Below are 20,859 nucleotides of genomic sequence, written 5' to 3'. Positions count from 1 at the left end.
AAAAATAATTTTTGAGAAGCATCTTCATACCAAACACACCCTAGGATATCCATCTCCAATGGATATTGTATATATCACATATTTAAAGAACCAATGTAAACCATATAGATAAGAAAAACTACCGACAAAGCCAAAATTAGGCCTTTAACTATGAAATGTCAATTGTAAATTTGAATTAAATGCCTCAGAAAGAATGTCAGCAAAACATATGTTGCAAACAAATACATAGGTTCAAATGAATTAAATGTTGGAAGAACATGCCCATTCAAATGACACAAATACTCAAGTAAAAGGGCGATTTAAGTTTTTGTGTTTTTTCTAAAATCAATACAAGTCTGACAATTGCAGTCTGAGAAACAGCATTCTTCACATCCAAAACACACACAGGAAGTGCAACCTCCACACGTCGGGGAACGCAAACATCCCCTATACACCCTTCGGCTTGCTCGCTCTTCAGCATCATCACAAGAAAATCTAAAACACAAAAAAGCAACAAAAGAATGTTCACCAAGAATACAAAAAAAAAACTGATCATAAAGATGGTTTGTTAAATAAATGAGTAATATAATGCACTAAACATGGTCACATTACATAACTTGACAACTTAGACAATAGCACATGTTATGATATTTTATCTCAAATAGAACTAGTCTTTGAATTACTAACTTGAGTGATGCAATAACTATTGGGTTTTAAAAATGTGAATGAGAAATGAAAGGTTGTAACCATTACAAAGGGTTGTGCCTTTTCCAAAAGGTTGTGACCATTTCGAAAGATTGTGACTTTTTCAAAGAGTTGTGACATTTCTGAAAAGTTGTGACTTTCCGAAAGGTTGTGACTTTTTCAAAAAGTTGTGACTTTTTTGAAGAATTGCGACTTTTCTGAAAGGTTGCGACTTTTTTGAAGAGTTGCGACTTTTCTGAAAAGCCACAATAAGCACATGTTTGGAGATCATATTTAAAAGAGGTTTATGCTGCCAATATGTATTTTGATGATATACATTTGAAAGCATGAGAAAACAAATATGTGAAAAATTATTTTCAAATACTTGAAAAATATTTGGAGATCATACTTAAAATGTGGGGGTTCTTTGCTTGTGATAAACATAAAATTAGACTTGGTGTCTAATTTAAATATGGAAGCACAAGATATGAAATTGAATGACATTCTTGTATTATGTTAGACCCACAAAATTCTTGGAGTATATTTTGGTTGTTGAGTTTCTCTATTACTAGTATATAATATGATATGACTAGCATGAAACTACAAGTTAAATATATATACTTGTTCGAAAGAGTTGTGTTCTCTTATGAAAAAGTGTCACTTAAAATGTTGTGATCTTTCATGAAAAAATATGTCTATTATTTGTATAGCTATGATATTGGTTAAAAAACCATATGTTATGTTTTCTGCTATAAAGAAGCATTTGGTTCATATGCTCTTATTGGACCCGATGAGACTATGTTCATGGGTAATTTTGCAATAACCAAAATTGAAGGTTATGGAAAGGTCCTCTTGGAAAGGACATTTAACAAGGTGTCGAATTTAAACAATGTTTGTATTTGACAAAGTTGTAATAAGTAAGAAAAAAATATTTGTAGGAAAAGATTAACCTCACGGAGGGTCTTTTCAAACTCAATATTTCTGGTCCTTCTTACTTGCTTGAGTCAAATTATTTATGGCGTGATCGTTTGGGACATGTCAATTACAAAACCTTGTGAGGACTTATCAACTTAAAAATTTTACCTAATTTTGAGTGTAATAAATCAAAATATCAAGTTTGTGTTGAATCTAAATATACTAAGCATCCTTATATATCTATTGAACGGAATGATCCCTTAGAGTTGATTCACACTAACATTTGTGATATGAAGTCAACATCATCTCATGGTGTGAAAAAGTATTTCATAACTTTTATTGACGATTGCACTATTGTTATGTCTATTTGCTGAATAGTAATGACGAAGCAATAGAAGTATTTAGGTAATACAAAATTAAAGTTGAAAATCAGTTGGGTAAAAAGATAAAAATGATAAGAAGTGATAGATGTGGAGAGTATGAATCTCATTTTGCAAAAATGTGTTTGGAAAATGGAATCATCCATCAAACTGCTATCTCTTACTCACCTCAATCTAATGGAATTACAGAAAGGAAAAACCAAACTTTAAAGGAAATGATGAATGCTTTACTTATAAGTTCAAATTTACCACAAAACTTGTGGGGGGAAGTCATCCTCACAGCAAAACACAGTCTATTCCATATGAGAAATGAAAAGAAAGAAAATCAAACTTGAAATATTTTAAAGTGTGGGGATGTCTAGCCAAAGTCTAAGTTCCTAAACATAAAAGGGTCACAATAGGACCTAAGACTGTGGATTGTGTTTTCATTGGATATGCTACAAACAGTAAAGCATGTTGATTTTTCATTCATAAGTCTGAACATCCGAAAATTCATGACAATACGGTAATTGAATTAGATAATGCTGAATTCTTTGAACATATCTATCCATATAAAACTAGACTTGAATTATCTAGTGAAGGGTCTAAACTACCTCGAGAAGAACCAAAGGAGAATGTACCTAATAAAGAGATTTCAAGGCGTAGTAAATGTCAAAGGACATCTACTTTCTTTGGATCTGATTTCGTAACATTTCTTCTTGAACATGAGCCTTAAACATTCAAAGAAGTTATATCCTCTACAGACTCATCCTTTTGGAAAGGGGTGTCAATAGTGAGATTTGTTTAATATTGAGTAGTCATACTAGGCAGTTGGTTGATCTTCCTCTAGAAAATAAAACTTTATGTTCAAAATAGATCTTCAAAAGAAAAATGAAAGTTGATGGATCTATTAACAATTACAGAGCAAGCCTTGTTGTCAAAAGCTTTAGAAAAAAAGGTCTTAATTTTTTCAACACATACCCAATAGTAATTAGGATTACATCCATTATGATGTTAATTGCATTAGCTGCTGTATATGGCCTTTAAATTCATCAAATGAATGTGAAAACAACTTTCTTAAATAAAATATTGGAGGAAGAAATTTACACGGAATAGCCCAATGGCTTTGCGGTTTATGGTAAATGAAAGACAATGTGAAAATTTGTTAAGTCACTTTATGGACTAAAACAAGCACCCAAATAATGACATATAAAGTTTGACCAAACTATTTTGGCAAATGAATTCAAGAATGATAAATGTGATAAATGTGTTCACATTAGAGACACTCCAAATCAGAAAATCATTGTTTGTTTGTATGTTGATGACATGTTGATCATCATAGAGACACTTATGACATATATGTTACTAAACATATGATAGAAAGAAACTTTGATGTGAAAGATTTTGGAGTTGCTGATATGATCTTAGGTATAACAATTCTTAGAAGTCAACAAAGTTTAGAATTGTTACAGTCTCATTATATCGAAAATGTACTTACACAAGTACAAGAATTTAAATTTTAGTACTTCTAAGGCTTCAATAGATGTGAGCTTTGCACTTCAAAAGCATGAAGGTGAAAGTGATTCACAATTGGATTATGCAAGAGTATTTAGAAGTATGATGTATATCATGAATTGTAGGCGATCAAATACAGCATGTGCTATTAGTAAACTGAATCGGTTCACGAGTAATTCAAATAAACTCATTGAATGGCAATGAAAAGAGTTTTGGTGTAATTAAAACACACTCAAACCTATATTTTGCATTATAACAAATATCTAGTAGTACTAAAAGGATATAGTGATGCAAATTGGATCACTGGGTCAAATAAAATAAAATCCACTAGTGAATATGTATTTACTCTTGGTGGAGGAGAAGTCTCTTGAAAATCGTTCAAACAGACATGTATCGCTCGCTTTATAATGATTTGAGCTTATCTCTCTAAATAATGTCGGTGAAGAATCTCAATGGCTCCAAAATTTCTTGAAAGATATTTTTTTTGGCCTAAGTCTTTGGCACCAATATACATGCGTTGTGATAGTCAAATCGAAATATGTAGGACAGGGAGCATGATATATAACGGAAAGTCTCATCATATACGATGAAGACACAATACCATTAGACAACTAGTCTCTAGTGAAATTATCACAATTGACTATGTAAAGTCAAAGGATAATATGTAGGATCCACTTACAAAAGGCCTAACTAAAGAGGAGTTGAAGAGATCATCAACGAGAATAGGACTATGGCCGAGAACAAATCATTGTGACAGTAACTCTACCTAGAAGTCTGGAGATCCCAGGATCTAGTTTCAAGGAGATAAAACAAAGTCATTGATGATGGTTCAACATTGTCAAAAAAATTTCTAATGGTCCATTCTCATGATGAGACAATGTTCAGTAACAAGGATAAAGGTGTTAAGACTTTTTAATGATTTCTAATTTCGATACGGGGTATATCAAATGGTGTATCTACAGGATAACACATTTAGAAATCACCTATGTAAGTGTGAAGTGTAAGCCGCTTCAAGGAGAATCCGGTAAGTCCAGTTCTCTACGCACTTATAAACCAAGAAGTGTTCATGGATGAAATGAACAAAACAATGAGAACCAAAAACAGTTAAAGGGTTGATTGTGTGGTTTATGTTGTCTCGGTATACACCAAAACTCGATGGTTCAAAGATATCAAATCTATCGATTGACCGGGTATATCCGATATATGTTCACTATGGAAAGTTCAAAGGAAAACCTACTTATGCAGATGCAATTAATCCTTACTTACAAATCACACAATTTTTCATGCATATGTTTTAACAATAGTCATTCCCCATTCATGTGGGGGATTGTTGGGTTTTAAAGGTGTGAATGTGAATTGAAAGGTTATGACATTTATGAAAGGTTGTGCCTTTTTTCAAAGGGTTATGACTTTTTCAAAGGGTTGTGACCGTTTCAAAAAGTTGTGACTTTCCGAAAGATTGTGACTTTTCTAAAAAGTTATGACATTTTTGAAGAGCTGCGACTTTTCTGATAGGTTGTAACTTTTGTGAAGGGTTGTGTCTGTTCCGATAAGCCACAATAAGCACTTGTTCACACTACCCTTTGTTGTCTATAAATAGAGGATTTTCCTCTCATTTTTAAACATCGAATTTCTCCCTCTTCTGCATATATATTTTCTTATAAACAAAGTTGAGTCTTTGTGTTAATTTGTTGCTGACTTTTGAGTTCGCTATAATTATTGAAGTTTGAGGTACCTCTACTTCTTTAATAGTTTATCTGTTTTATCTTGGAGGAAATAATCCATAACCTCGGTACAGTGAGGGGATTAAATTCCTCAAGGACACACAGTGAATTATGTGGATTCGAATACTATTTTTTTATTTTCATCTTTATTGTTTCTAATTTTAACTTTGATATAGGAATAACAATAACTACATATTATAAAAATAGAATATTTAGGATCGAAGGAAGAACTCTACCCACTCCGACAAAAACTAGTTGAATGATATCACTCATCCAGTATCTTCTTGTAATTTTTCTAAAACACATTTTCTTCCACGATGCTATATAAATGATCCACATGTCCATAACGTGTGGTGCTCAATGATAATATTTGTCTGACGTACCATAATACAGTCTAGGTCCTCTAGGAAAAGAAGGTTGATTTAAAAAAGAAAGATTTCTAAGTCACTTGGTTGACTAACCTCATGTTTTCTTATATATAGCTTATTATGTCACAAAACTCAGATGATAAAATTCCAAAAAGTACACATTGCATGAAAGAATTTCTACTTTACATAACAAGCTTAGAGTGTTTCAAGCGAGTATGAAAATTAAGGAAGAACGACCAATACAAGAAAAGATTAATATTATATTTTAGGTTCGTTTTGATCATTATATGATGTACATATATTTAAAGACATCTATATCTATTCTTATCTTAGTTAATCCTAGTGTTATAAATAGACTAGGATAAAAATTATTTGGGTAGACAATATTTTTAGGTGAACATATTTGGTGAGTTTTGTAGCTTTAGATGACTTCTAAGGCAACAAAAGACCTTTTTGCATAATTTTGTTCTTTTTTGTAGACTGATATCATCTCGATCAGACAAATAACTTGCAATCTTGAATCACTACTATCTTTTCATGTACTATATTTAACTATTGAATGGTCTCTATAAATCTAAACACAGATTGTAATCAGCTGATTCAAATAGGTAAATAATTGGAGTACTAGCTTAAGACATTCAAAATTGTTTAACTCGATATATATATATATATATATCCCTCTTGTTCTACTACTAACTGGTCCTTATTATAGATTTTTATTATGCAAGTCAGATTAATCAATTAGAAGAGATCTTTTTTTTTTGAATATGAATAACAAATTAAAAACATACTCATTATTTAAGAAATTAAGCATGAAAAGGAAACATACTTGTCAAAAGGAATATCAGAGCACTTAAAATGAGGATTGACCAAAGCATCATGGTAGCTTCTGCATTCCTTCTTAGAGCGGCGACAAAACCTACGTCCTTTTTCGCACTCAGTACATTTGATAAACTCATCACGATGAATGAATTTATGTGACCTCTTGGCATGCTTTGAAGACTGGTTATAATATTTAAGTAGTGCAGTCTTTATCAATGGAACTTTATAACCATCAACAAAGACCCAAATATTATTTTTCCATCTGCAAGTCTCTTTTCCAGCATGTTTCTCAAATGCAGCTGGAGTAAGGTTATCTAATCACAAAAGATCAACTTTTATTACTATCAAAACATGTATCAAATAAGGTAATAAGAAAGGATAATTTTTTAATAATAACATGCTAAATGATTAAGTGATGAGAAAAAATAATAGGCTATTAAATTATTCCAAATCAAGTGATTACACCATAATATAAGTTTCAAGAAGCTATATAAAAGAGGTGAATGTGGCCTCGTTTACTGGTTCAATTGAACCTAGCATTTTTCAAATGGACATGTTGTAGGTTCTTTAAGAAAGAACCATGGGTCCAAGGACAAACTGTTCCAAATATAAGGTAGAATGAATACATCCTTTAGCCATTACCATTATTGTATGATAAATTTATGACATTGTGTGAATTTTTCAAAGGGTTGTGATTTTTCTGATAAGGCAAAATAAATACATGTTCATATCATCCTTTATCGACTATTAATAGAGGTTTTTCCTCCCATTTTTAAATATACTACCTTAAAAGCATCCATAACTTGAATGTTTAATTATTATAGTATTCCCAACTAGAAAATCCCTCTAATTTGAATGTTAAATTAAAGTATTATAATACCTCCAACTTAAAACACCCAATTTAGTATATCTACTATATTATATATATATATATATATATATATATATATATATATATATATATATATTTATGTTATATTATATTTTTATTTATGTTATATTATATTAAAAGTAGACACATTTTTTCATTGAAGGATTGTGACTTTTTCGATGAGTTATGAATTTTTCAAAGAATTGTGACTTTTCTGAAGGATTGTGACTTTTCTGATAAGACACAATAAATACATGTTCATACTTTCTTTATTGGCTATAAATTAAGGGGTTCAATGCGTTCAATTTTTTATTCTTTAATCTTGGTTTATTATTAATTTTGATTATCTATTCTTCTATATATTTTTAGTGTGTTTTCTCTATATTAGACTTCTTTAATTTAATTTTCTATAAAAAAATTGTATATTTATTTGGGCTAAAATAATTAGTAAAATTCTTGAACTTTTAAAATATTTATACTATTTAGCATGGGATAGACGTGCAACTCACGTGTTCGAGAACTAGTTATATTTAAAAGCGCAAAGAAGAAATATATTAAATTGACGATTATATATAAATGGTAAATACCTTCAGGGCAGCCATGGTAACATTCACAGTCAATTTTGAGTTCACCCGTATTAAAAACCCTAAGTTTAGCACCAGCATCGCCGTGCCTACGACTTGTGCATCCACACACAACCTCCACGTAATCATCTCCTTTCTGCAACACACTTATATCATGCAACTCTTCTTCGCTAAACATATCGCCTCACCCCACCGTTACTTTTCACTCAGTCAAAAATCAGAAAGCGTTTTATTTAAAGATTAAATCTTTTTGTAAAAATCCTATAAGAGAACAGAAAAAAAAGAGAAGCGACCAGAAATGGTGAGTATTGATTGTGTGACGCCGATACACAAAATTGATTATATAGGGGAATGTATTGAGAGAGAGAAGAGAAAGGGAAGAAAATAGAGAGGAAGATGGGCAAATGTGATATTTTTAAAGAGAAAAATCGCCTAGGAAGCAAGCATATTTAAGAGATCTGGTGTAGAATGAGTTAAAAAGGGATATCTTTGAGAGGGGAGAGGGTGAGGGGTTATTATACAGAGCGTATAGGAAGGGCGGGGGGGGGGGGGATTTTTTTGTTTCAATTTAGTATGTGAATGGATTCATTGTTGTACAAGAATCAAATTAATTAATTTTTCCAATTTGAATTAGTATTTTCAATTCTTTAAAATAAATTTACATATTTAGAAATGGAAAAAGAGTCTAATACAACCTTTAATTTTGCGCTATAGAGATGATATAGCTTTCGTTAACAAAGTGTCTAACATATACTCTTTTATTGCACAACTGACCCAAATATATCCTTTTCTGTGAAAAGAAGTAAAAAAAAATAATTAATTTTTGATTTGTTTTACTAAACTAAAACCTATACAAGGTATATTTGCTTTTAGCAAAGTTCAAAAATATATTTGATCCTTTTCACAGATGAATCTTTTTCTACCTTCTACAACGAATAAATTACAGTATGATTGCCAAAAAAATAATTTTATATTTTTTCTTACTTTTGTCACTTTTATTTCATTCACACTTATTTCTTTTTATTTCTCATATTTCACACTAAGGAATGAACACAAAAAACATAAAATAAGAACAAAAAACTCAGATAATGATAAATTAATAGATCTACAAGAGAGATATTTAAAACTAAAATTAATCAATGGATCAAAGATTTTCTAGCATTAATTCAATATAAGAACGATCAAATATACCCCTGAACTTCATGAAAAAGATCAAATATACCCCTACATAAATTTTATTTTAATAAAAAATTAAAATCATTTATTTCCCTTCTAATTTGTCAGTCGAAAAATAGAGATGGCAATGGAGCGGAGCGGGGCGAATTTAGCCTTAAAACACAGTTTTTAACTTGCCCCGCCCCGCATTGCACTTTTATGTGTTTTAAACCCCCTCCCCCCCGCCCTCTCCCTCCCCCGCGCATAAATCTGTCCTGCCGTGCCTCAAAAATTTGCTTCATGACTTATGAAATAGAATTAGGGATAGTTTATAGTTTTTAATTATTGAGTTTGAGAGCTTTCAGACATGCTATCTCCTGGACTATTTTTTATTTTAAAGAAAAACAAGAAGAGGAGATAACACTTTCACGAGGAATATCTTGAATGAAATTTTTTTAGAAATTTTAATGAAAAACAAATTTCTATGGTCGCACTAATAGAAAAAGAAGCAACCACTGTAAGAATATAGGAACTGCTTTCCGTTTCTCTTCATAAATAAAGAAATTTTAGCTTTTTCTTAGTTTGACCTTAATAGACCCGCAACCCGCCTCGCTATACATTAATTTTAAAAATTGATTCAACCCATCCCGCTAGCCCCATATATCCTTAAATCTGTCCTGCTCCGCCTAGCCCAAAACCTGCCCTGCCCCCCTCCGCACCACATCATTGTCATTTCTATCAAAAAAAAATATATTTGGATTATTTGTGTAACGATAGAAGTATTTGTGAGCCACTTTTTAAATATGGATCTATCAAGTCTTTTTCCCTTTAGAAATTTCATTCAAAGTAGGGAATAGGGTCAAAAGTACCCCTCAACTTTCGTTTATTAGTTAACTTTGTCCTTCATCATACTATAGGGCCAAATATACCGCTGTCGTACCAAAGTATTCAAAAATACCCCTTAATTGAATGGAATTCCCTAAATTAATCTAAACTACCTTCTTCTTTTTTAAAAATAACCTATTCCCCTCTTTTAACTCGCTCCTTTATCATTACTAGTACACGTATCCGCGCGTTGCGCAAATATTTTAAAATATAATAATATTTTAAGTGATGAGAAAAAATAATAGGCTATTAAATTATTCCAAATCAAGTGATTAAACCATAATATAAGTTTCAAGAAGCTATATAAAAGAGGTGAATGTGGCCTCGTTTACTGGTTCAATTGAACCTAGCATTTTTCAAATGGACATGTTGTAGGTTCTTTAAGAAAGAACCATGGGTCCAAGGACAAACTGTTCCAAATATAAGGTAGAATGAATACATCCTTTAGCCATTACCATTATTGTATGATAAATTTATGACATTGTGTGAATTTTTCAAAGGGTTGTGATTTTTCTGATAAGGCAAAATAAATACATGTTCATATCATCCTTTATCGACTATTAATAGAGGTTTTTCCTCCCATTTTTAAATATACTACCTTAAAAGCATGAACTCCATAACTTGAATGTTTAATTATTATAGTATTCCCAACTAGAAAATCCCTCTAATTTGAATGTTAAATTAAAGTATTATAATACCTCCAACTTAAAACACCCAATTTAGTATATCTACTATATATATATATATATATATATATATATATATATATATATATATATATATATATATTTATGTTATATTATATTTTTATTTATGTTATATTATATTAAAAGTAGACACAATTTTCCATTGAATGATTGTGACTTTTTCGATGAGTTATGAATTTTTTAAAGAATTGTGACTTTTCTGTTAAGACACAATAAATACATGTTCATACTTCCTTTATTGGCTATAAATAAGGGGGTTCAGTGCGCTCGATTTTTTATTCTTTCATCTTGGTTTATTATTACTTTTGATTATCTATTCTTCTATATATTTTTAGCATGTTTTCTCTACATTAGACTTCTTTAATTTAATTTTCTATAAAGAATTATATTTTATTTGGGCTAAAAAAATTAGTAAAATTCTTGAACTTTTAAAATATTTATACAATTTAGCATGGTATAAACGTGCAACTCCCGTGTTCGAGAACTAGTTATATTTAAAAGCGCAAAGAAGAAATATATTAAATTGACGATTATATATAAATGGTAAATACCTTCAGGGCAGCCATGGTAACATTCACAGTCAATTTTGAGTTCACCAGTATTAAAAACCCTAAGTTTAGCACCACCATCGTCGTGCCTACGACTTGTGCATCCACACACAACCTCCACGTAATCATCTCCTTTCCACAACACACTTATATCATGCAACTCTTCTTCGCTAAACATATCGCCTCACTCTCAACGTTACTTTTCACTCAGTCAAAAATCAGAAAGCGTTTTATATAAAGATTAAATCTTTTTTGTAAAAATCCTATAAGAGAACAGAAAAAAAAAAAGCAACCAGAAATGGTGAGTATTGATTGTGTGACGTCGATACACAAAATTGATTATATAGGGGAATGTATTGAGAGAGAAAGAAGAGAAAGGGAAGAAAATAGAGAGGAAGATGGGCAAATGTGATATTTTTAAAGAGAAAAATCGCTTAGGAAGCAAGCATATTTAAGAGATCTGGTGTAGAATGAGTTAAAAAGGGATATCTTTGAGAGGGGAGAGGGTGAGGGGTTATTATACAGAGCGTATAGGAAGGGCGGGGGGGGGGGGGGGAATTTTTTGGTTTCAATTTAGTATGTGAATGGATTCAATGTTGTACAAGAATCAAATTAATTAATTTTTCCAATTTGAATTAGTATTTTCAATTCTTTGAAATAAATTTACATATTTAGAAATGGAAAAAGAGTCTAATACAATCTTTAATTTTGCGATGTACAGATGATATATCTCTCGTTAACAAAGTGGCTAACATATACTCTTTTATTGCACAGTTGTTTGTGAATAGAAGTAAAAAAAAAATTAAATTAATTTTTGATTTGTTTTACTAAACTAAAACCTATACAAGGTATATTTGCTTTTAGCAAAGTTCAAAAATATATTTGATCCTTTTCACACGTGAATTTTTTTCCTACCTTCTTAACTCAAATTAATTTGCGTTTATTATTTTTGATAATCAAATCTATTTTCATTCATCTTCTTATAAAAGCTACCATGATGCCCCAATTTTTTTCCAGATACAACAAATAAATTAAAGTATGATCGCCAAAAAGATAGTTTTATATATTTTTTTTACTTTTGTCACTTTTATTTCATTCACACTTATTTTTTTTTATTTCTCATATTTCACGCTAAGGAATGAACACAAAAAAACTCAGATAATGCTAAATTAATAGATCTACCAGAGAGATATTTAAAACTAAAATTAATCAATGGATCAAAGACTTTCTAGCATTAATTCACATATAAGAACGATCAAATATACCCCTGAACTTCATGAAAAAGATCAAATATATCCCTATATAAATTTTATTTTAATAAAAAATTAAAATCATTTATTTCCCTTCTAATTTGTCAGTCAAAAAATAGATATGGCAATAGAGCGGAGCGGGGCGAATTTAGCCTTAACACACAGTTTTTAACTTGCCCCGCCCCGCATCTCCCCCGCGCATAAATCTGTCCTGCCGTGCCCCAAAATTTGCTTCATGACTTATGAAATAGAATTAGGGATAGTTTATAGTTTTTAATTATTGAGTTTGAGAGCTTTCAGACATGCTATCTCCTGGACTATTTTTCATTTTAAAGAAAAACAAGAAGAGGAGATAACACTTTCACGAGGAATATCTTGAATGAAATGTTTTTAGAAATTTTAATGAAAAACAAATTTCTATGGTCGCACTAATAGAAAAAGAAGCAACCATTGTAAGAATATAGGAACTGCTTTCCGTTTCTCTTCATAAATAAAGAAATTTTAGCTTTTTCTTGTTTGGCCTTAATAGACCCGCAACCCGCCTCGCTATGCATTAATTTTAAAACTTGATTCAACCCATCCCGCTAGCCCCATATATCCTTAAATCTGTCCTGCTCCGCCTAGCCCAAAACCTGCCCTGCCCCCCTCCACAACACATCATTGTCATTTCTATCAAAAATATATATATTTGGATTATTTGTGTAACGATAAAAGTATTTGTGAGCCACTTTTTAAATATGAATCTATCAAGTCTTTTTCCCTTTAGAAATTTCATTCAAAGTAGGGAATAGAGTCAGAAGTACCCCTCAACTTTCGTTTATTAGTTTACTTTGTCCTTCATCATACTATAGGGTCAAATATACCTCTGTCGTACCAAAGTATTCAAAAATACCCCTTAATTGAATGAAATTCCCTAAATTAATCTAAACTACCTTCTTCTTTTTAAAAAATAACCTATTCCCCTCTTTATCATTACTAATACACGTATCCGTGCGTTGCGCGAATATTTAAAAATGTAATAATATTTAATTTAAAAATAATTAATATGAATTATTATTGAGTAACAGAAGTGCATATGTAACCATATATAATATTTTGATTTCATAATAAAATTTTACTATAATCTATGTGCAGTAAGCAGTAAAGATATGATCTTCAAAGACACCAAACATTATTCTAACAACTTCTCCTTCTCCTAGTATAATGAAATTAATAGCATATGTAGCTTCAAAGTTTGAGTAACATATAATTATTTTGGTATAATCCGCACTCGCATAGTACCTTCACCACCATTATTATCCTCGTAATTTTGCTTTCCATTATTTAATTATAATGTTGTACCCTTGTTGTTTCAATTATATGACACATTTTTTCTTTAAGCCCCCCTCCCCCCCCCCCCCCAACCCCAAAATGGCATATTTATATATAAAAAAAAAAAAGGGGCAGTGAATTCCTGATTTCTTTTATCCACATCCTAAAAAGATGAACATAAAAATAAGAAAAAATAAGAAAAGTGAATTCCTGATTTCTTTTATTAAAATTTTTACGTTCAATTGCATAACAACCGAATATTAACTTTGATGAGTCGAGCTCAGTATAGTCTTGTGTTTTCTCTCTTAGCATAGCTCAGAAGCTCGACCATGGCTGTCGGTAAGAACAAGAGAATTTCCAAAGGCAAGAAGGGAGGAAAGAAGAAAGCAGCTGATCCATATGCTAAAAATGATTGGTATGATATCAAGGCTCCATCAGTATTTGGTGTCCGTAATGTAGGGAAGACCCTTGTTACCCGTACACAGGGTACAAAGATTGCTTCAGAAGGCCTGAAGCATCGTGTGTTCGAAGTGTCATTGGCTGATCTTCAGAATGATGAAGATCACTCCTTCAGGAAGATTCGTCTGAGAGCTGAAGACGTCCAAGGAAGAAATGTCCTTACAAACTTTCATGGTATGGACTTCACCACAGATAAGTTGAGGTCTTTGGTAAAGAAATGGCAATCATTGATTGAGGCTCATGTTGATGTTAAGACAACTGATAGCTACACCTTGAGAATGTTCTGCATTGGCTTTACTAAAAAGCGCCCAAACCAACAAAAACGAACTTGCTATGCACAGTCAAGCCAGATTCGTCGCAAGATGCGTGAGATCATGGTTAACCAGGCACAGTCGTGTGATTTGAAAGACTTGGTCCTGAAGTTCATTCCTGAATCTATCGGCAGGGAGATTGAGAAGGCAACTTCAAGCATCTACCCGTTGCAGAATGTCTTCATTCGCAAGGTCAAGATCTTGAAGGCTCCTAAATTCGACCTTGGCAGATTGATGGAGATTCACGGTGATTACTCAGAGGCTGTCGGTGTGAAGGTGGATAGACCGGCAGAGGATGTTGCAACTGAGCCAACTGAAGTAGTTGGAGCTTAAATATGTTATGATTTTCAAATCTGTTTTTGAACTTGCTTGTGGCTTAAATTGTTTTTCATTAAATGAGTTAGTAGGTTACCTTCATGTAAAAAAAAAAAAAAACTTTGATGATGCATTGGTAGGTCCTTGATCGGATTGCAGAGTTATTATGCTGCAGTTTCGAGCACTCGAGAATTAAAAAAAAATTGTTGGAACATCGTTTCCAGAAATAAGCCCGGCAATGCAAGCAAAAAATAAAAACAATAGAGCAGTTCCAGTGATTTTTGAATATTTGCATATGGTAATATTCTTCTAAAGAGCATGTAGAAGATCCCCAGAGACAGATAGGAAATGTTACTACCAATTAACATGAATTTTCAGATAATGGTTGCAACAATACGTACTAGCACGAATACATCATGTGTATAGTCGGCTATGACATCACTATGTACTTCAGAAAACACATTTCCAGAGCTCGAGCGTGATATATGGTGTGAGAAGAAAGCTGCCTGCATGCCTTTGGCTCCTGTATTGTCATAGTGCTGCCATCATTGTCGATCTTGCAGCTTCTTTCTTCATCTCAGCAGCTTTGCCACTTCCTCGGAAATACATGTACACTTGCTGCAGATCGTACAATGCATGGAAAGATGTTCAGGTAAGAGAAGACAGCAAAAGCAATGAGATAGGAAGGACAGATGCTTCAACCTGAATAACCCATATGCTGGTCAGTGATTCAAGACAGAACAATGCAAACCCGATGAAGTAGAATACCTGCAAGTAAAAGCATATTCAAAAGACTATCAAAAGCAAGTATAAACAAGATTTCCACTTTGCCATGGGAAAAAGACTTACTCACCAACTTCTACTATTAAGTCAATGAAACATCTAAAAAACTCGTTAAGTCAAGAACTTGAAGACAACCATCATTTGATTCAATTCTAGTTCAAGCTAAATTTTAGACAGCAAAAGAAGCTTACCCCAACCAAACCATTCCAGCCTAACAGATCAATTGCAGGCAAGATACCACTGTTAAACAGGGGAATACGAAAAGTCGTTATACACACATAGTTAAAAACGTATACATACAAGTCAAAGCATGAGATTCAGCCAAGCATGGCTTTATGCTGGTGATGCAAAAGGATTGCATATTCTAGAATCTCATTGTACCAGCACAAATTGCTTCTTCCAATATGGAAACGCAACTTACGCTAAAGACTTTCCCTTGAAGAAGATAGGAGGTGCCACGGTAGCAATGATGCAGAATCCAATGTGAAACTACAACATGAATATAAACAATCAGTACTCTGTTCTCAATAATCAACTGTAGTAGAAGAGGAAAAACTGAAAAGGGTGATGTAACATTTACGAGATAACATAAGAAGAACCATCCGAACTTCAGTGCACTATCCGTCCTGCAAACGAAGTGGGCATAATGACATACATTTTGCGAGGTAGAAGAGCATTATCAAATAAATAAAAGAAAGGTAATGTGAAAATTATTTACCACAATGAGGGAACACAAAATAGTACCTCATTGCACGATACAGAGGACGATACCACAGCACATAGGCTCCTGGGACACCAGATATTAAGTAGATAATAGCAAGAAGCCAGATAGTTATACCTACAATGACAAAAGGAAATCTAGCTGGTTAGTTTTCATTTGCAGATAAAAAAATTGTTTAAATCTAGTTCAGGAGAAACCTTCTCCTTTGATCCAAGCTGAGGTAACTGCTATAAGGTTCCATAGAAGACAGGCTGCCAAACCTGCAATTCACCATGTGCAAAGTAAATCGATAGGTGCATTAACAAGAAAGACCAACTAAAGCTATTAAAAAAGAATTTTGATAAGCCTATACCTTGTCCTAAATCATTCTAATATACTATTTAGCAATGTTTCCCCTTTGCTCTTTTATCTTTAGTTGGAGTGGCAGCTTTGAGATGCAATTTTTCTTAAAACATTACTTCCACAAACATGACTTATAAACCTAATCCAAATACCAAAGCTATCAAAAAAAAGCAAGTTTGTAAATTCTAGATCCACATTTGAGTGTCATTTAAATCATTTGCACAAAAAGTTTGTTGCCTGAAAAATGGGTTTGTGATTTAGAAAATCTCAAATGCAAATGCAAATGCATTAATACTCCTGATAGCTGGAAAACACTAGTACAAATTTGTTTAGAATAAAGCCAACCAACTATAAGCAGAAAGAATTATCACTATGCATCTCGACCTCCAGTAGATATGTAAACTAAAAGGTTGTAGAATATTTGCTAGCATGGTCAACTGAGAAGCCTTACAAGTATCCGTTCACTAGGGGGCTATGCAGAAGACATTAAAGGGATTTAGATCGACAGACATACCCAACCATGTAAAAAATGCAACATACTGCAACTTCTGTAGATGGATTGGAATTTCATTTGCAATATCATGATGAATAATGGGGAAGAAAGGTGGCCAATTCTTTTCCTCTATGACAACTCCAGCTGTAGTGTATAACAAAATAAATCAGCTCACATGTAGGAATGAATTAATCAAATGGCTTAATTTAGTTCATAGTTACAAAAATGTATACATTACACTGGAGAACTACCTCTTGCTATAGCATCTTCCCTCCTTTTCAGGTCCTAAATGAAACAAATAAAACAACCAATTAACAGATAAAATGCCTAAAGAGAAATATAGTCAATAACATAGATTGTTTTAAACACTAACTTGAGGAATGTTGCTAACACAAAAAATTTCTCCCCACTAACACAAAAGCAAATGAGGTATAATAGCTTCTAGAGCTAGACACAACAATCACATGATATTCATACTTGATGGACCTCTGAATTAATAAAAGATCGCTGACACGAACAGTGAACATAAACTGTTTCTAATATGTAAGAAAAGCAAAAGCATGATAAGTAGCCAGTAGCCACAATAGGATGAAACACAAGCTTACCTGTTCTATTTTTTTCAGTTCAGCTTCTTTAGCTTGGAGTTCTTTCTCTTTATTCTTCAGATCCTGAATTGTTATATGAGAGCAAGTGTCATTCAACCCTACCCCTTGGCGAACACACCAGTAATGTGGTCAAGCAAGAAAATTGTACAAAAGTTAAAGTTGACTATTCTGTTTCACCTTCGAATTATCAAGAGGGATATCAACTGTTTCACCACGATCATAGTCAGCAGGTTCATGAGGAAGTGGTGAAAGCCTTGAGTTTGTAGCAGGAGGAACACTTGCAGGATTCTGAAGATTTAGAGAGTAAAATAGTGCATAAGCAAGATAATACATAATCTTTAATTGGTAAGAGCACAGAGACATGCAAATTGATATTCTCATAAATTCAAGAATCAAGATCAACCTCTCACATTAATATGTAGAAAAGAAAAGGAAAAGAAAGACTCAAAATCAGCTTTAACATGATAAAGGATTTCTGTTACATTTATATTAAAGTTCAAATTAAACTAGATCATAAACAAGAAGCTCGCAGCAGTCCCTAAATTAGGTCATGAGAAAAGGACTAGGAGGGGGAAGAAAACACAGCCTTCATCCTGAGGTAGTGTGGGTAGATATCTTGATGTTTTTGACTTATACAACAGCACCAAGCTCAGAATTAACTACAGAACACCATAGGAGAAAGGTTAGACAGGCAACACACTGTAGAAGAAGAATACTGACCATAGGAGAAAGGTTAGATGGTCTAAAATTTGTAACAGGACAACATAAAAGACGAATAATAACTCCCTCATTTTGTTAACCATTCAGCAGTTGCAGCTGAAAAATGAATAAGCATCTTGTGTATGCATTACAAATAATGCCTGATATGTTTAGAAACCCATTGTTTCTTTCTAGGTGATGGGAGTCCTCTCACAACATAAAACCTTTAGCCTTTGCCTTTTCGAGCAGGATCCATGTCTTTTCATGATTTTCAGGATCTTTACTCATTTACAGTTCTCAGACTAGCAGATTGTACTACCTCCTTCTAAACTTTATTTGACACTCTTTCTGTTCTGGAATCTGGGATGTCCAAAAATGTTTGACTTTATTTCACTCCTATACATCTTTCACAACTTTCAAATATTCATATACATTATGTCTAACTATTTTTTAACCAATAACCTTATTCTAATATTTTTAAACACCACTAAATATAATATATTTAGTACACCCACAAAAGTAGGGTAAGGTTTGTGTACATCCAACCCTCCCCAGATCCCACTTGTCGATTACACCGAGTATGCTGTTGTGTACCAAATATAATATATAAGTCAAATTAAAATCTTAAACTCTGCACAACCATCAACACCTTCATATAAAGAGGGACAAAGAGACTATTAGTTCTGAGCAACTCATAGTTCCAAACTGAGAAATCAAACCTGGAAGAAAGTAATAAGCTTACCGTCATATAAAATGGACCGCTACCATAATTTGATTGACCCTTTCGTCGAGCCCCTTGGTCCTTAGAGAAAAAAATATGGAGATTATCTTATGAAGAAACTTATCTAGAATGCACAGAACTAATCATTTAGGTTATACAAATGAAACATGCCAAATTTTAGAAAACTTTTACAAGAAAGATGACCTTTACGAGACTATAGAACAATAATGACTTTAGCATTCAAATAATAAGAACTACCAACCCAACAGAATTATAATTATGATCCTCCCCGCTTTAATTACCAATGCTAGCAAAGATACGGCACTTGCGCCTAACTCAACCCCAAAATGTAACTCATAAGGTGAGGATTACTCAAGTCCATATAAGCAGATTACCAGTCAATTCCCCAACAATGTGGGACTCTAACCCTCTCTAACACCCTCTTCACGCTCAGTCCCAGCTGGAGCATGGACCGGGAGCCCAAACGAGTATGGGTATATTTGTTGTTCAACAACATACAAATTCTCTCTCAATCTCCAGAAAAATCATTCCATACGCTTAAATGTGACAAAATAATCCGATTGCAACCAGCTTTCTAGTCAGTGAACGAATCTGTATTGCAATATTCTTTAGTCACAGCTCAATTCTATAATATGAATTGCAACAAATCCAGTTCAATGAAATTAAAATTAACTCCTAGTCCTAAAGAACAAAAACCCCTCAGAATTTTTCAGTATATTCTCCAGCTGAATTACTCTAAACAAAAACCCGAAATGCAATTCACATATCTGGAGATTGAACCAAACAAACAAGCTTAAAGCAACCCCATTTTTTTCTATTGACAAATACATTGTTTCCAACACGAAAAAAAAAACCACATTTTTTTTAACCCAGAAATCAAAAACCCACAAAAATTCATCCAAATTACATAAACAAAAAGGAAGCACAGAAATTGGAGATTTAATCGAAATTTACCGAAAAGGGGTTATCTTCTTGTCCTTCATCAAACGGATTGTCATTGTAATAACGTCCAGCCATAAAAGAAATGGAAATGCGAACAGATCTTGAAAATGGGATTTGAAAGTAAATCTTGAAATACGTATAGGGGTTTAGATTAGGAAAGTGTATAGATCCATATGAATAAACGTGATGGTGTAGATTTCCTCACTTTTTTCAGATGTATTTATTTACTATTTTTATAATTCCTTTATCTGAAAGCATATCTGTATTCTACTTTCCCAACAGAGATTTGGGGAAATTCATGTGAAAGAGAAGCTGAAAGAAGTCATTCCCGGGAAGATAACAGAGAGAAATCTTGGGGTTTATATAGGTTTTGAGTTTTATTATTAATAATATTGATGTTGAGGTTGGTGGGGAAGATGGGTTCTTGAATGTTATTTTAGGTACAATGTTCAATATTATTGAAAAATTGTGATGGAATAGTAAATATTATTTTTATTTTTTTTAATTAAAAAGATAGGATTAATGGTGTGGTTTTTGGTATTGATAGGGAATGTTTTATTATAAAATGAGATTTTTTGGCCTGAATAAAAATTATTCTAGCCTCAAAACAAATATCAAATGAAAAAAAGAAAAGTACATATCCAATATTCTTTTCAATGATACATTTATGTATTGTCTACTTTAGGGTTAGATTCATATGAATTTGTCTTTTGGACTATGTCATATTGAGATGTGCATATTATGAGAATTTTTCTCTTTCGATCATTTAT

General features: G+C 32.5%; 3 protein-coding genes across 3 annotated transcripts; 1 reads left to right on the top strand and 2 right to left on the bottom strand.

Moving 5' to 3' along the window:
- Nucleotides 1–299: 299 nt before the first annotated feature.
- LOC129871031 (protein ULTRAPETALA 1-like) lies at nt 300–7,999 on the bottom strand. The gene is made up of 3 exons (XM_055945897.1): nt 7,825–7,999; nt 6,374–6,680; nt 300–474 (listed from the first exon to the last, which is right to left on the bottom strand). The coding sequence occupies exons 1-3, from the start codon at nt 7,997–7,999 to the stop codon at nt 300–302; spliced, it is 657 nt and encodes a 218-aa protein (XP_055801872.1).
- Nucleotides 8,000–13,942: 5,943 nt separating this feature from the next.
- On the top strand, nt 13,943–14,858 carry LOC129871534 (40S ribosomal protein S3a-like). The gene has a single exon (XM_055946474.1). The coding sequence runs from the start codon at nt 14,007–14,009 to the stop codon at nt 14,778–14,780; it is 774 nt and encodes a 257-aa protein (XP_055802449.1). The 5' UTR covers nt 13,943–14,006; the 3' UTR covers nt 14,781–14,858.
- Nucleotides 14,859–15,001: 143 nt separating this feature from the next.
- Nucleotides 15,002–20,511, bottom strand: LOC129871351 (secretory carrier-associated membrane protein 1-like). The gene is made up of 13 exons (XM_055946248.1): nt 20,102–20,511; nt 19,148–19,207; nt 17,884–17,994; nt 17,707–17,769; nt 17,353–17,386; nt 17,123–17,245; nt 16,464–16,526; nt 16,290–16,383; nt 16,126–16,171; nt 15,967–16,034; nt 15,737–15,785; nt 15,465–15,530; nt 15,002–15,380 (listed from the first exon to the last, which is right to left on the bottom strand). Exons 1-13 carry the CDS (start codon nt 20,162–20,164, stop codon nt 15,294–15,296), a joined length of 927 nt encoding a protein of 308 aa, XP_055802223.1. The 5' UTR covers nt 20,165–20,511; the 3' UTR covers nt 15,002–15,293.
- Nucleotides 20,512–20,859: the final 348 nt, after the last annotated feature.

The sequence above is a fragment of the Solanum dulcamara genome, chromosome 10 (assembly GCF_947179165.1).
Source record: "Solanum dulcamara chromosome 10, daSolDulc1.2, whole genome shotgun sequence".
NCBI lineage: Eukaryota > Viridiplantae > Streptophyta > Magnoliopsida > Solanales > Solanaceae > Solanum > Solanum dulcamara.
This window is presented reverse-complemented; position numbering and strand designations above follow the sequence as displayed.